Source organism: Panthera pardus, unplaced genomic scaffold (assembly GCF_024362965.1).
Source record: "Panthera pardus isolate Hobbes unplaced genomic scaffold, ASM2436296v1 HiC_scaffold_8, whole genome shotgun sequence".
Lineage (NCBI taxonomy): Eukaryota > Metazoa > Chordata > Mammalia > Carnivora > Felidae > Panthera > Panthera pardus.
Window position 1 is genome coordinate 11,623,498 of NW_026527013.1, and position 14,813 is coordinate 11,638,310.

Below are 14,813 nucleotides of genomic sequence, written 5' to 3' on the forward strand. Positions count from 1 at the left end.
GGTACAGGGCTACCCAGTGTCCTAGCGAGAGGGTTACCGTTCTTATTATGACAGCCATCTCTGGTCTCGGGTAGTCTGGACACGTGACTGAGCCAAACACAGGGAAGAACTCGACAAGAAGCTCAGTAAGACATCTAACCTGTTTCGGAGTCTTCACTGTCAGAAGAGCTGGACTCGCTGGTGCTCTCCGACTCCGAGGACGAGAAGCCCTTCATCTTAGAGGAGCCAGCAATCACATCAACTTTCTCGGCTGTAATAAAGCAACAGGGACACAGTCAGGCAGGGCCCCAACCTAGGGGGCTACTGCTGGCCACAGGAATAGCCCAACCGCCCGCAAGAAGGGCCAGTGGGCTGCTTCTACGAGGCCCTGACCAGTCCTACCGCGTGCCAGCCAAAAGCTTAGCTTAATACTAGAATTTCAAAGCCCCTCCAATCTCTCAATACCCTATGCTGGGTTCACCAGACAGTTAAGGGACAAGGCAGGAAATAATTCCCTGACATGAGGGACCGCTGAGCTCAGGCTCCCTCAGCTACTTTTCAGACAGTGGGTGCAGGGGACCCCAAGACATGACGGCAGGGACAAAGCAAGACGTGAAAGAGCCCTGGGAGTCTCCCAGCACCTCGGTGCGTAGACTGAGGGCACAGTGTCACTGTGCAGCACCCTAGGGAGGGGCCCGAGCGCCCCAGGAGTCAACGTGGACTGGGACAAAGGCTGCATACAACACTCTGATGTGGATATTAAGTCCTACTGGTCTCCAGACAAAAGCCGTGAGTTAAGATGAGACATTTTGAACAGGCAAGTGCTGCCTGGCAGACTGTTGTGGAGGGGCCCGTGTCGAAGCAGAGAAGCAAAGCAGGCAGTGTGGACCTAACATCTTTCCTCCTGGCCCCTGCACCTGGCCCTCACCCTCTGTTCCAAAGAGGTGGCAGCAGGGCGGGGGTGGCTGGCTTTTGGGGAAGACCCAGTGGTAAGGGCAACAGAAGCTGCTGCTCAGAGCAAGGCTGAAGACACTGAGGTGCAGGCAGGCCTTAGATGGGTACCGACCAGGAGGTGGAGAATGGCACCACCAGCCCAGGGTCAAGTGTGATGTCACAGCCCTCCAGAGGTTTCTGTGTCGAGGACACAGCTTTTGTAACTGGAAAAACAGCCTACAGAGGGAGACGGCCACGTCTGGAAGGCAAAGTTAATGGAGAATGCCCACTCGCCCAGCCTCCTCCCTGTCGGCCAGGGCTGGCCAGGACTCAGAGCACACCCTGCCCCAGGGGCCCAAGGGCACCTTGAGGTTTCCTTTTCTTCCGCAAACAGGAGGTTACGTAGCGCTCCAGTTCTCGAAGGGTGGACGGCTTCAGAGTCTCAAAGTCGATCTCAATCTCATCGGGGTTGGAGTTCTTGAGGGAGGGCTCCCGCGACTGGATGATGTGCACCACGCGGCCCAGTTTCTCACCAGGGAGCTTGTTGATGTCTAGGCTGAGCTGCCGCTTCTCCTCATACGACATGGGCTTGCACTTGTCCTCCTCCTCCGACTCGTACGCAGGAGGGGGCTTGTTCTTCATGGGCGCAGGCTCCTTCTTGCTACGAAGGGATGATGCAGACACCATTGTCAACGTGAGGCACCCATTCCTCCATCTGGGGCTTAGGGGAGGGCTTCCACACCCCCACCCAGATGGCCTTCACGGGAAACAGGGGAGGCTGGCAACGCCTTCCTGGGAGCACCCAACGGAGACAGACCGCAAACCATGCCCCGTCCTCACCTTCTGCTCCATGCTACCTATCTTCCTTCCCTTCCCAAACACACTGGGTGCCAAGACCCACCCCAGGAGAAAGGGTGCGAGGCAGCCTCCCTACCCACCGTGGCCAGCAGGGGTCCCCACCCAGGGCAGCTCAGGGAGGCACAGACCTCGCGTTGCTGTTGCTGCTGTTATTTTTCTTGGTCTTTTTAGGAGGAAGTTCCTTGGCTTTGCTCTTCTTATTCTCCTCCACTTCTTCTTTCTTTTTGTGCTTTTCTTTTTTCTTTTCTTTTTTGTCTTTCTCCTTTTTCTTTGGTTTGTTCTGCTGGGGCTGGGAGAGGGCTGCAAGCTGCTCGTGCACGGCTTTGAGCTGTGGAGCAGACAGGCAAGGTACACACGCCCATCATCCTGGTCTCTGGGTGGACCCCCGGGCACCAGGGTGCAGAGGAGGAGGGAAGCACAGGGAGGGGGCTGGCCCTCAGCCTTGTGACCTGCCACCTCACCAGATTTTTGAAGTGCCCACACCCACCCAGGCCGTGGACTCCGAGGATGGCCAGTGTCCTCTTGGCTGGAGAAGCTGCCCAAGCTGGCAGATACCAAGCTCCACAGCCATCCAGGAGGAGGGTCCCTGGGAGGCTGGGTACTAAGGCCCTGATGGCTGGCTTGTAGGGCCTCAGGAGAGATGGACATCCTGGCTGAGGCTCCTCCTTTCAGATGCTGGAAGCATCTAGAAGCCTCGCCTCTGCCCGCAGAACAGCCATGTCTTCCCACCTCCACACCCACAGTGTACATATATGCAGTTGACTCTTGAACAATGTGGGTTTGAACTGTGCAAGTCCTCTTATATGTGGATTTTTTTCCCGATCGATACGGTACTATGAATATATTTTCCAGTTCTTATGATTTTCTTGATGTTTCCTTACTTTGCCGTAAAAATACACTACATAATATGTGCAACCCATAAAATAGGAATTAATCGACTTTTTACGTTACAGGTAAAGCTTCTGGTCAACAGTAGGCTGTTAGTAGGTGTTCTGGGGAGCCAGAAGTTGCACACTGATTTCCCACTGCACGGGAGGTCAGCACCCTTAAACCCCTCATCCCGCTGGAACTCCAAGCTGGGACCTGCCAGGTCATGGAGAACCCTGGGGAGACTGCCCAGCCCATGCGTTCCAGGTGACTGGGAACGGGGCTGCCCACATCCTCACCTGCTCCTGGAGCTCGGCCAGCCGCTGGGCTCGTTCCTCTTCAGAGTCATCGGTGGAGCTGTCACTGTCGGAGGAGCTATCGCTGCTGCTGTCGCTGGACGAGGGCGGGGCTGCCACTTTGGTCGGGGGTGGCACCGCTGGGGAGGACACGGCCACCACAGGCTCCTCAGGCTCGTCTGGCATCTTGGCAAAGCGCATCTCGAACACATCCTGGTTGGGGGGGGGGGGCGGGGGGGGGGAAGCCGTGCCTGTGAGGGCTGCCGGGGGCCCAGGCATGGGTGGTGGGGGGCTGCCTGGGATGTGGCTCAGCATCACCAAGCCTCCTTGGCTGCCGGGCTTGACTCAACAGGAAGTAAGCAGGAGGGCCAAAGAGGGCTAGGCTGATGGTGACCCCCCACACCCCACCACTAAGACAAGGGGCTGGGTGAGGACCCTCGTCAGCTCTTCCAACACTTCTCACAAATTTCACTTTGAAATGTCCTTCTGACATGGCTTGGCACCCATTCTCCAGGAGACACAGGCCAGGTAAGTACATGTGACCCACGTCACAGGAGGCAGCTGGCCCACTGAGGACGTCTGTGTGGAGATCCTAGATAGATAGCAGGCCGAGGGCAAGACCCGCAAACAGTGCCTTGAGGTTCTCATTAGCTCAGCACATCCCGAGGGTGCCTCCTGCATGCCAGGGCCGGGCACTAAGATACAGTGATGAACAGAACAGGAACCTCTGCCTGCCTCCGGTTCACACTCCCTCAGGGAGCAGGTGGGGTCTTCAGTTTGAGAGAGCATTCCAGGCAGAGGAAACAAACAGCACATGCAAAGGCCCGGCCCTGGAGTAAGTGTGCCTCGTGCACAGACCAAGGCCGGCAAGGCAGCTGAGCCTCTGCTGCAGCAGGCACGTGTCCGCCCCCACCCCCTCCTCAGACCACCTCTGGGGCACCTGGGCAGAGCCATGCCACTGGCTGAGGGGTCTCCAGGGCATGGCCAGCAAGGTGGGAAAGGTATAACAGAAGTGGATGTGGGGGCACTGGAGACAGGCTACAGGAGGGAGTAAATCTTGTGAGGTGCCAGAGACCCAACCCCACATGCGCAGGGCTGTTAAGCACAGGATCCCACCACCCCAGGATTCCGAGACCTTCCAACTGTAAGTCCCAGGAATCCGATGGAACTCCACGTGGGGTCACAGAGCTTGGGGGCAGCAGCTCAGTCTGGGCACCTAGGCCCAACAGCCCTGCCTCACCAGCCAGCCGGCAGGTCCCTTCCTACCCCAAGGGCTCCATGATCGTAAGCCCAGAGATGACTCAGGACAAAGAACAGCAGTGAAAAGAACAAAGTTAGCTTCCCAGAAGGACTGCAGGACCTGCCTTAAGCCTAGAAAATGTCAACGTAGCATCTCACGCAGAAGAATGGGCCTTCCCAAGTGTGAACTGATGCTTCGGAGCAGCATGGCCCACGAGGCCTGGGAGGGCCGTGGGGTCAAGCTCCGAGGCTGCTGTGTCAAACAAACTAGGGTACACTTGACACAGCTGGCCCTAGAAGCCTCTCCTGATATCTCTGGAAGCACAGCTTCAGGTTTTCTGTCCCCAAGGCAGCTGGGAAAGGGGACGACCCCTGGGCAGCAGGGCAGGTGTCCTCCCCAACTGCAGTGTTGTCCCCTCCCCTCCAGACCACCCAGTCAGGCTCCTCCAAGGCAGTTCCTGCTCCCAGCAAAGTGACAACCTGGATTCTGCTGTATAAGTGGTTTTGCTACTATAAATTATAGTCATTTATACAGAAATTTCTAATTTCTAATTTATACAGAAATACATTCTGGAGCAGGTCGGGTGGCAGTGGAAAAGACACCCAGGAGGCATGAGCAAGAGACTGTCACCACCCTGGCTAAAGGAGACGGGGGCTCACACTGGGGCAGAGGCCCCCAGTGCGGCAGCAAGCAAGACCCTTATTGCCCAGTGCCCCGGGGCCCCAACAGACCCACAGGAGCGTCCAGAAAAAGCCAGGCCTGCTGCCAAGGAGGAGGGGGCAGGTTAGAGAAGTGTGCCTGAGGTGTCAGGACCCCACAGAGGGAGGAGGGTGGCAGCCATGGCCGAGTACCTGGTGCTGCCGGGAGGTGAGCTTTACCAGGTGGGAGCTTCCTCATGCCACTTATGTATGTGCCCAGCATCTCCTGCCAGCTGCCAGAACAGCTCTACCCTTGCCACTAGGACATCCCTGCTTCTCCCCAACAGGCTGTGGCTGTGGTGGAAATGGAAGCCAGGACTCGCCCTGAGGCCTCGCCTAGGGTACTCCCTGGCCCTGCTCTCCCAAGGCTCCAAGACCAAAGAGCAAAGAGCACAAGCCAGGAGGCCAGGCAGGCTGGCTGGCTGGGCAGTCACTGTGGGGCCTACAAGCTGGGGCTGCTGGCTTCCCTGTCGCGAGCAGCTACGAGACCTGTCATCCTCCCATCTGCCCCGGTTCCAGTAGGGGGCACTCTGCGAAATGCACTTGGGCTTGAGTGCCAGTGAACCTAGAGCTACCGCAGAAAAACCTTCCCGCGTGGCTGAGACAGACTTGCACCCGTATGGTAAAGAGAAACGATGTGCTCCCTGCCCTCAAGGAGTGAACATAGTTATAAAGTACTATTAAGTGTCAAGGTGGGAACAGCAAAGAACTAGTGAAGAGTCCCTGGGAAATCTGAAACCTAAGGATGAGGGCGGGGCATGTGTGTGGGGGAGGGGGACATGATACCAAAAGCTGCAGAGACCTAGCAAGGATGTCTCGAAGGACAGAAAGGTGTGACTCACGAATCCAGGTGCTCATCCTGCTGGCCAGGTGGAAAATGGGGGAGAGGGTGTGGGGCCAGGCTAGAGGACGCCAAAACCGAAAGAGACGCACCTAGGTCGAAGGTCTTGTGAGGGAGGACACTGAGGCGATGAGCAGTGAATACCAACAACCAGCACTCTCTAGGGGAGCAGGGGCTCGGGCCTTCCACACTAGGGCTGGCAGTTTCTAGAGGTGGACCCAGCTCCTCTGCCCAGCATGCCATAACCTCCACCCACACTGCAATTCTCGGCATCAATCGGCAAAGCACGCTGGTTTCAGAGCAGGCGTCTCCTCTTGCTAGAATGTTCACTGGGTCACCTACTCTAGGCTGCGTCAGATTCGAGGGGGAAGCACACCCTCCACCCCTCTAGTGAAACAGCTGCCTGAGTGCCAAACGGTGAAGCACGGCCAAGCCCGGATACGGCTGTGGGGCTTGGCCGTATCTGGGCACAGCGAGGCTCAGAGGAGGGGGGCTGTGGTGGGGAGCAGAATGCAGGCAGTGGTAGGCCACTAAGTGCCGGGTGCTAGAGATGCAGCTGTGAGTGCACACACTCAGAAACACACATTTACATACACCCAAAAAGCTTCCTGCCTCTGGGATCTAATGCAGGATACCCCAATGCAATTTTCATTTTACTTCGCTATAAAAATAACTGCACATCACCTTGAATTTGTGCTTTTTCTTGCACTAAAACTCTGGTAATCTACAAGGGCGCCAAACTCCCTAAATGACTCCTCGCTTCACAACAGAGCAGGCAGTCTAAATGGCAGTACCGCCAGCAGCTCTGGGCCTACCAGATGGGCTCGCAGGCCTCAGCCCAAGCCACCTGTGGACTGAGGAAACCCTGAGCCCAGACACTCCTGGCTGTCTTTGTGACCATGGCTGCCAGGTGGTAGGATGTGTGCTTTCTAAAGGCCTAGAATTTAGAGACTGGAAGAGAAAAACAAAATGGATTCTTTTCCATGTGATTTTCCAGGTAAATCCCAGTTCTTGGGAACAGTCTAATTAAGAGGAGGCAAGTCTAATACCTGTTCAAGAGGCAAACAAAGGTTGGGGATTTGCTGCTTCTCCTTCCCTCTGGACAATCTAGTCATCCAACCATGCTGATCCAGGAAAGCTTACGAGGAAGAGGAAAAAGACTGAAATGCCACAGAGCAACCAACTTCCAGACAAGAAGCCCTTCACATCGATTCTGCTTCTGAAGCAGATACCTCTCCACCTGCCTCGTGGCAATGGAGAAGGAAGGAACATCACTTCCTGTAACACAGCAACCCACCCTGAAGTGGGCCAAGCGGGCTAGGGCAGAGACCACCCCGTGCTAAATGGCCCACCCTAGGCACTGCCCCTGCCTGAAATGGACCCTCCTTCAGGTCAAGGACCTCATCTAGTCCAGCCTGGTATCTGGAACAAAAATGTTTAGAAAGAGGCTGCAGTGAAGAAAATAGCCCAGTGGTTTCACTATGGCTAAACCCCATGTTTGGGTCATGTTCATGCCACTGCCAGAAGGATAAAAATGAAAAACATAAAACCAGGGGAACCTGGGTGGCTCAGTCAGTTAAGTGTCCAACTTCAGTTCAGGTCATGACCTCACAGTTTGTGGGTTCGAGACCCGCATCGGGCTCTCTGCTGTCAGCACAGAGCCTGCTTTGGATCCTGACCCCGCCCCCTCTCTGCCCCTCTGCCACTCATGCTCTTTCTCTCAAAATTAACAAAAAAAAAAAAAAAAAAAAAAAAAGACAAAACCAAGACATAAAACAGGCACAGAAATTAGGGAAAGCTAGAATATACTGGAGAATTCTTTCTCTTTCTGATTTATTTATTTATTTATTTATTTATTTATTTAAGTTTATTTATTTAAAGAAAGAGAAAGTGCATGCGCAGGGGAGGGGCAGGGAGAGAGGGAGAAAGAGAGAAAATCCCAAGCAGGCTCTGTGCTGTCAGTGCAGAGCCCGACGTGGGGCTCCAACTCATAAATTGTGAGATCATGACCTGAGCTGACATCAAGAGTTAGATGCTTAACCGACTAAGCTACCCAGGCTCAGCCACCCTCCTTCTATTCTTTTTAAAGTAAAGTAGGTCAGAATAGCAATCTTGGTGCTGGCACAGAACTTGTTTTGGTTTAGCTGTTTGCATGAGGGCAAATAAAGGGTAGGAGTATCGATCTGGGAAAAAGCTATCTCCCTCCCCCAGTCCTCACAGGACAGTGGAAAGACGAAGTCTAGACAAAGATCTGAGGGCAACACTGCCACCTGGTGGCCATGTATGAGAATTGCCATAAAATTATAAAGCCTGAACTCTTTTTAAGGATGGGAAATGCAGAAGTAAACAACGGAAAAGCAGCTTTGTGAAGAAAGCAGAAAGCACCCCCACCCCAAATCTCAGGGAAAATAAAACCAAATAACAAGCAATAGAAACTAAAATAACGTTCAAGGCTGAGTGTGCATTTCAATAATAGCAGCCAGGTTCACACTAGTAATAAGTTTTTATTCTATCCCAAGAGTTCCAGGACACATCCTTTGAACCAAAAGCAGCCCCTGACCCAGACGGAGGCCAAGGGAAGGAACAGGAGAGATGGAGCCTTGGCTCCAGTGTGAGGAGGTAAGAGCCACTACGATGGTAAGTCTGGGACAACGTGTGGAGCTAATGGAACCAGGAGACGGGCAAGCGATGGGTCTCAGGCAGCCTCTGAGCTGAACGGACCCACAGGTTGCCAAAGGCATTTGCGAGTCTGCACTTGTGCCCTGTAAGCACTCCACAGACGGGTGGGAAAGACAGGTGTGAGGAAGCCTCCCGCCTCGCCACCAGGTGGGAGTGGGGCATGAGATATGCAAACCGGTCCTGGGCTTGACCAGAGTGCCTGCCCGTTGTAACAGCAGGTGATCCACCCCAGGGCCTGCTCTGACACTGAGAGCAGAAGCAACCCAGGACTTTGGGGATAAGGGATTAGATATTTTTATGTGTGTAAGCTTAAGAACTTTTTAAAAAGCAGATTATAAAAGTACTAAATATAGACTTTATTCTCCAGAATTTTTTTTGAAGATTTTTTTTTAAGTAATCTCTACGCCCAATGTGGGGCTCCAACTCACAACCCTGAGATCAAAAGTCACATGCTCTACTGACTGAGCCAGCCACGTGCCCCAATTCTCCATAATTTTTAACCCCTGATCTTTCCACCCAAAGATAGCCACTGCTCAAATCTGGGTACGTTTTTCCTTTTTTAAATAAAGCAAAGTGAAGTCAGTTCACACATTATGCTGTAACCTGCCCCCCTTCCTTCCACTCACATGTGCACTTTACAGGGTGCACACCCAGACCAACTTGAAGGGGCCACAAACCCCAATGGCACCCATTAGGAAGTTGTGGCCTCACGGAACACCTAGAAGGCAAAAGATTTCAAGGCTCTAGTGAAGAAACGTCCACAGCTGAGCAGTTAGTTCAGCTCACAACTGTGTCCAAGTGTCTGCCTAACAAGAGTGTCTGCCACCAACCGGAGACAGGTCTGTTTTGGAGAACAGATTGGGCCACATACAGCACATACACTCTTCTGGCCAAGGGCAACCAAATGCAGGTATGGGGCAGGAGGTTTTCAGTGGGATACACCAAAACAAAACCCCAAATGCCCAAGACCAAAACCAACTGCCCTGCTTTATAATAAAATAACCTCAATTTTATATTGACACACATGCTATCCTGACTCAAGTTCATCTTCAAAGCAACATGGCATTATACCAAAGCAAATGACAGAAATAAAATCTATGGAGGGCCATACAGGCCTGGCCCACCCAGGACCCCAGCCTGCTCTACTGCAGGATGTTGTACCTGGAGCTTCCCCAGGGCCTCACCTGGAGCTTGCGGGCCATGGCCACCACCTCGTGGTCAGGAGGGTTGTATTTATAGCAGTTGGAGAACATCAATCGGACATCAGCACCAAATTCCTGAGCGTCACGGTACTCGCGGGCCTCCAGTTTAGACTGCAAAGACAAGACAGGGCCTCCTTAGTTATGCCCACCCCTGCTCCAATGGGGACGTGACAGCCAGGAGGGCTGCCTGTAGGAGCAAGTCAGTTTTGCAGCGGAGCAGAGAAGAGGTCATCACCTTAGTTCTCTGTCAGGTGGACAAAAAGACACTCAAAAGCAAGTCTCAGGGCTGGGAAATGCCCTGCTAGCACGCCAAACCCACCCATCCTGGTCACTGTGACTAAGGACCAAGTGGACATAGAATAAATGGAGACAGAGGTTCAGCCAGACTGTAAGAGAAGGGCTGGGACCAGTTCTGACCTGACATTCACCTGTCTTGGTGATATGGGATAAGACACGGGTCAAAAGGAACATAAGTACTGTCCCCTCTTCTGTCTGTCCCATGTTGGGGCAGGCTTACTCTACTCCCAGACAGAGAGAAATGCAAAATGGCTTAAAATAAATAAACATAACCAAAATGGCCTCAAAATACGACAATGAAGATGCCAGCACTTGTGTGTCTCCTCCTGAGAGGAGACATCAAGACCCACTCTATGCCACCGCGCCTGGCAAAGTCATCAACTCTCAACCCCTCCTGGAACATTAACTGTGTGCAAAGTGCCCGTGGGCACCAGGGCCCAAGGCCACAGAGGGCTTGTCCCCAGACCAGAGGGCACAGCATTGTTGCTGTCTGGGAAGAAAATTCCCAAGCACGTGGTCCTGGAGGCCATCCCCTACAATTCCCAGCAGGGGGCGCTGGGCTGCTTTGAGCTGGTGAGAAGACACAGCTGCTAGGGCACAGTTCAGAAGCACCCAGGGCCTGGACCCTCCTCTTGGACCAGCCTAGGAGGTTCTGACCTTCTCTGTCCCGAGGAGCCCTGCCCCCAGCTCTGGGGGGGGGGGCATCTGCTCACCTTGATTGTGCTCATGTCCATGGGGTGCTTGATGATGTCACAGTAGTCGTGCAGGCCCAATGCCTCTACGTCCACAGGCTTGTAGAACGGCCAGGCGTAGGCTGCGTGCTTCTTGGCAAACATCTCCTTGAGGATGCCACTGCAGCACTTGAGCTGCTCTGAGACCTTGCTGCTCTTATCCGACACTGGGTGCTGCTGAGAGTCGGGCACGTCCTTCTTGGGGGGCTTCACAGGCCGGCTGCTCTCCCGCCGTGGGCCCAGCTTGGCAGTCTTAGGCTCCGGCGGTAGTGATGGTGGTTCATGAATGGGGTCAATGGTGGTGGGGGTGGTGGTGTCCGCTTTCCTCTTAACTCCCTTCTTTGTCTGCCGAGAGCACAGGGGTGACAAGCACAGTCAAAGGTGACGGCCGGCACAGCTGTCCCTCCCTCCGCTCACTCCTGCAGCTGGGTCCTTTCTGGGGTTCCAACATTCACGGGGAATGGGGCTCAAAGGTTAACTCCATGGGTGAAGGACTGAGGCAAGAAAAGACCTGTCCCATCACTCTCTCTGCAGCTGGGACAGGACCTGCCAGTGGCAGGAGAAAGCACACACGTAAGGGCACAATCTGCTCACTGGAGGCCACAGAAACCTCCTGAAGCAGCTTCCCACTTAATGCCAGGGAAGCCGCTCAGAGCCAAGCCTGGACACATTGGCCCCCCCAGGGCAGGCACGTCTCAGAGACTATAAGGGTGCCATCTGCAAACACGCACAGTCTAAATTAGAACTAGGGAAGGGGCTGGGGGGGTTGGCAAGCCCTGGGGGGTGGGCTCAACTATGGGACCTGTGGGCCAGCAGGGCAGCAGCTTCTAGGCCGTGACTTAAACACTGCACAGTGCCCCCAAAACACCCACAAAGTGCCCCAGGAGCCAGGACAAGCTCTGCATGAAGCGCCGGCAGTGACAGTGACTCGTCTCCTACAAGCCTTGCTGCTATGGAAGGGAAGACAAAAAAGAGGGGGTGCTGAGGTGGTAGGAGCCCACCAGTGGCCAGGTTGGGCCACACGCACACACAGAGAACGCTCACCTTCACAGGCTGTGGGGTGGCCGCGATGATGGGTGGGTGGCTCTGCACAGGCTGGGGGTTTGGCGCAGGTGGGGGTGGTGGCTGAGGGGGCACCGGCGGGGGTGTCTGCAGTGGCTGGGGAGGCACCACTGTCATGACGGGGGTCTGAACGATGAGGTCTGGGGTGACCGCAGGGAAGGGGTGAGGTGTAGCCTGCACAGGCGGAGGGTTCTGCTGAGGGGTCTGGGTCTGCGGAGGAGTCGATGCTTGAGTTGTGTTTGGTACCGTAGAGACGCCAGGTTTTGCCGTCCCTACCAATCATAAAAGGGACAGGTGGTTAGATGCCGAACCTGATACACGCTGGCTGACCTCACGGAGACACTGTCACATGTGGTGAGCATACATCTGTGCGGGCAGAGCACATAACGTCACCGTAACTATTCGCCTAAGAGACAGAACAACCCGTACACCCCAGACCTTGGCCAAATTGGTCCACCTGCCCCAGGGATCTCTGAGAGCAGCGGCACACTGCATGCCACACCTCCTGAAGCGTCCTGGCTTCAAGTCCCAAATCGGGCACAAAGACGCCTTCATGGGCATGGAGGCCGGGGCCAAAGGAGCAGGAAACACACGCTGAGAGTTAGCACCAGGCCTGTAGATGGGGAGCGGAAAAATGTTCCTTGGCACTTTCGGACAGAGCTGTCCTCATTCCCAGAAGCGCTGCCTTCTGAGTAAGCAATTCTGGCAGGGGGCCGGCATCAGCAGCCCTGGCCAAGGTTTCTGGAAACTGGCAAGCTTCCACCTCCCTGAGCCACAGGAGGAGGCTGGACGGCTGCTGCCCTTTGTGACCGGCTCAGACTGCCTCCCTGCAGCTGCGCGGGTGAGCCCAGACACAACACCCTGCATCTGTCCCATGTGCAGACCCAACTCCTGGTCCCAGAGAATAAGGGCAGGCCTCCCGGACGGTAAGGATAATGGCCACCCCTTGGCAGGACCCACGTCTACAGGATGACCCTCAGGACCACCTGTCCTTGGCTACCCCTCATCACAGCAGGGGATTAGGCCAGCCCCCTTTGCTCCCGTGAAGCCACCACTCCTGAGCAGGGCAGGAAGTCAGTCGAAAGCCCTCTCTTTAGAGAAGCAAACACCCCACAGCATGGGCCACCTCAGCACAGAGCTAAGGATGGCAAGATGCAGAAGGCAGCTGTTAGAGCTTTTCCTAGACGGAAACATTTCACTGTTTCTCCTCCTTCCCCAGCAGCTGGCCTTTGGAATCCTGTGTCAGGCTGAGAGACGGGGGCAGGAAGCAGGGTGGCCGCTGAGATAGACAAGGAAGGGAGAGCTTCACTTTGACTTCAGAAGCATCAAAAAGCAGGCCTGGCTCTGACATAAGCATCTTAAGATAATTCAAACAACCAACTTCAAGGTTCAAGGATACGATTGTTAGTTAAAACCGCCACTGGTCAGGTGAATTCCTTTTCTCTAAAATGGAATAAATAACTCAAATAACAAAAATGCTTTGAAAAAGTCACTTTTTAACCAAGGTCCATAAGAAAAAAAAAAAAAAAAGAAAAGAAAAAAAAATAATAAAAGAAAAAAAAAAAGCAGGGTCCAATTACTTCTACTTTGTGGAAGGTCACACACTCATGCGACCCTCTGAAAGGGGCACTTTCACCACTAAGCCTGACCCTACTACCACTCCCAGTTAGTCCCTCACTGAACCTGGAGAAGGAGACAAGATTGGGGAGAAGGAAAGCCAATGTCCTTGTTATTTCAATGTGAAGCAAACGGTGCTGGGGCACTAGAGGTACCCTACCTGCTTCTTTCCTCCCACGTCCTCTTCCTTTTGCCTGGACTATCATGATCTCAGTTTCTTCAGTGGGCAGTTCATTGATTTTCTGCAAGAAGAGCTTCTCCAGAGCTTCTGCCATTAAGACTATGTCATCTCCAGGCTGGAAAAGGAGACACGGGGGTGAGGGTCAGAAAGCCCTCACCACCTCTCTAGATAGAGCAAGAGCTGCCCACCCTGTGCCACCCACCCCCTGCCCCAAAGCATGAAGTATCATAGTCAGGGTCCTTCCCGATCTGAATCCTAAAGGGCCACAACAGTTATGCCACCAGATATCACAAAGGTTCACGTGCCTGAATCAGCACCCGTCCACCTTGCACCTCCCTCTCTAGTCTTTTAAGCTCTGGCCTGAGAAACCATCCTAGTGCCTTAAGTATCTAACAAGCCCTGCCAATCACTGACAGAATCCCTTCTCTGACACAATTCCACTCCGCTACAAATACTTGAATTACACAGGATTTCTTGCCACAGATACATTAGCAGGGCTCTGACAATGCTCCCCAGTGTTCCCTCAAGGCAGCTCACTGGGGCTCGGGTCATGCCTATCTCGAACTACATTATGGGTCCCCACTCTGTTGCCTCATCTACGACATGCTGTTCCCACTCAGCTCTAAACTGAGAAGCTCATCTGTGGACATTTCACTGAAACCTAATGATGAGAGCTGAGACTTTTAAAAAAACACAGTAAACTTCAAGAAACTCACCTACCCATCTCTTCTGGGCAATTTTACCCACTACACCAGCAGAGGTCAAAAGCTGAGTTCTGTATAGTGTCTCCCTCCAGAGCCGTTCTATATGAAAGGGTTGGTTTTAATCACATCTGTGGTCTGAACTGTAAACAAATGATCTGGCTTCATGGCACAGCCGAGCCGAAAGGTTTGGCTAACGGGGTTAAGAAGTGACCTTCAGGTCTACAAGTGAGATCAGGGGACATTCAATTCTACGGCCACAAGTTGTCAATGGTCATGTCCACATTTCAGATGCGGCGGCCCCCATCACACCCTCTCTCACATTGAGGTTTCTGTTTGAACACACCTTTGCACAACTACGTTAGTAGGCTCCTTCCTGACAATTGACATCACCCAAATGGACTTTTTAATGAGTTGTCACTGTCCTTCTCACACCTTCTCTACTACACATGCCCAAGAACCAAAATCCCAAGGGCACGAGAAGCACATGCTTCAAGCTAACAAGGATGGCTTGGAAGTAAAGCAAGGTCAGCACCCTCCTCCCCAAAAAAGAAACACCCAGTCACAGGCAAAGCCATGGGTCCCATTATTTCTGCCTCCAAATGATCTCCTCCCATCAGACTCTAAATCC

The 14,813-nt window shown here is 53.7% G+C and overlaps 1 protein-coding gene across 6 annotated transcripts in view; it reads right to left on the reverse strand.

Moving 5' to 3' along the window:
- Nucleotides 1-14,813, reverse strand: part of BRD4 (bromodomain containing 4) — an 87,007-nt gene that overhangs the window by 16,955 nt on the left and 55,239 nt on the right. For 5 of the 6 annotated variants that reach the window (XM_053897885.1, XM_053897882.1, XM_053897884.1 and 2 more), the window contains exons 4-11: nucleotides 13,461-13,596; nucleotides 11,666-11,955; nucleotides 10,604-10,966; nucleotides 9,576-9,704; nucleotides 2,937-3,146; nucleotides 1,899-2,098; nucleotides 1,278-1,573; nucleotides 140-250 (exon numbers count right to left, since the gene is read on the reverse strand). In XM_053897885.1, coding sequence (XP_053753860.1) covers nucleotides 140-250; nucleotides 1,278-1,573; nucleotides 1,899-2,098; nucleotides 2,937-3,146; nucleotides 9,576-9,704; nucleotides 10,604-10,966; nucleotides 11,666-11,955; nucleotides 13,461-13,596 — 1,735 coding nt within the window. Of the gene's footprint in view, nucleotides 1-139; nucleotides 251-1,277; nucleotides 1,574-1,898; nucleotides 2,099-2,936; nucleotides 3,147-9,575; nucleotides 9,705-10,603; nucleotides 10,967-11,665; nucleotides 11,956-13,460; nucleotides 13,597-14,197; nucleotides 14,285-14,813 lie in introns of all 6 variants that reach the window. The other variant, XM_053897887.1, reaches the window with a different exon arrangement.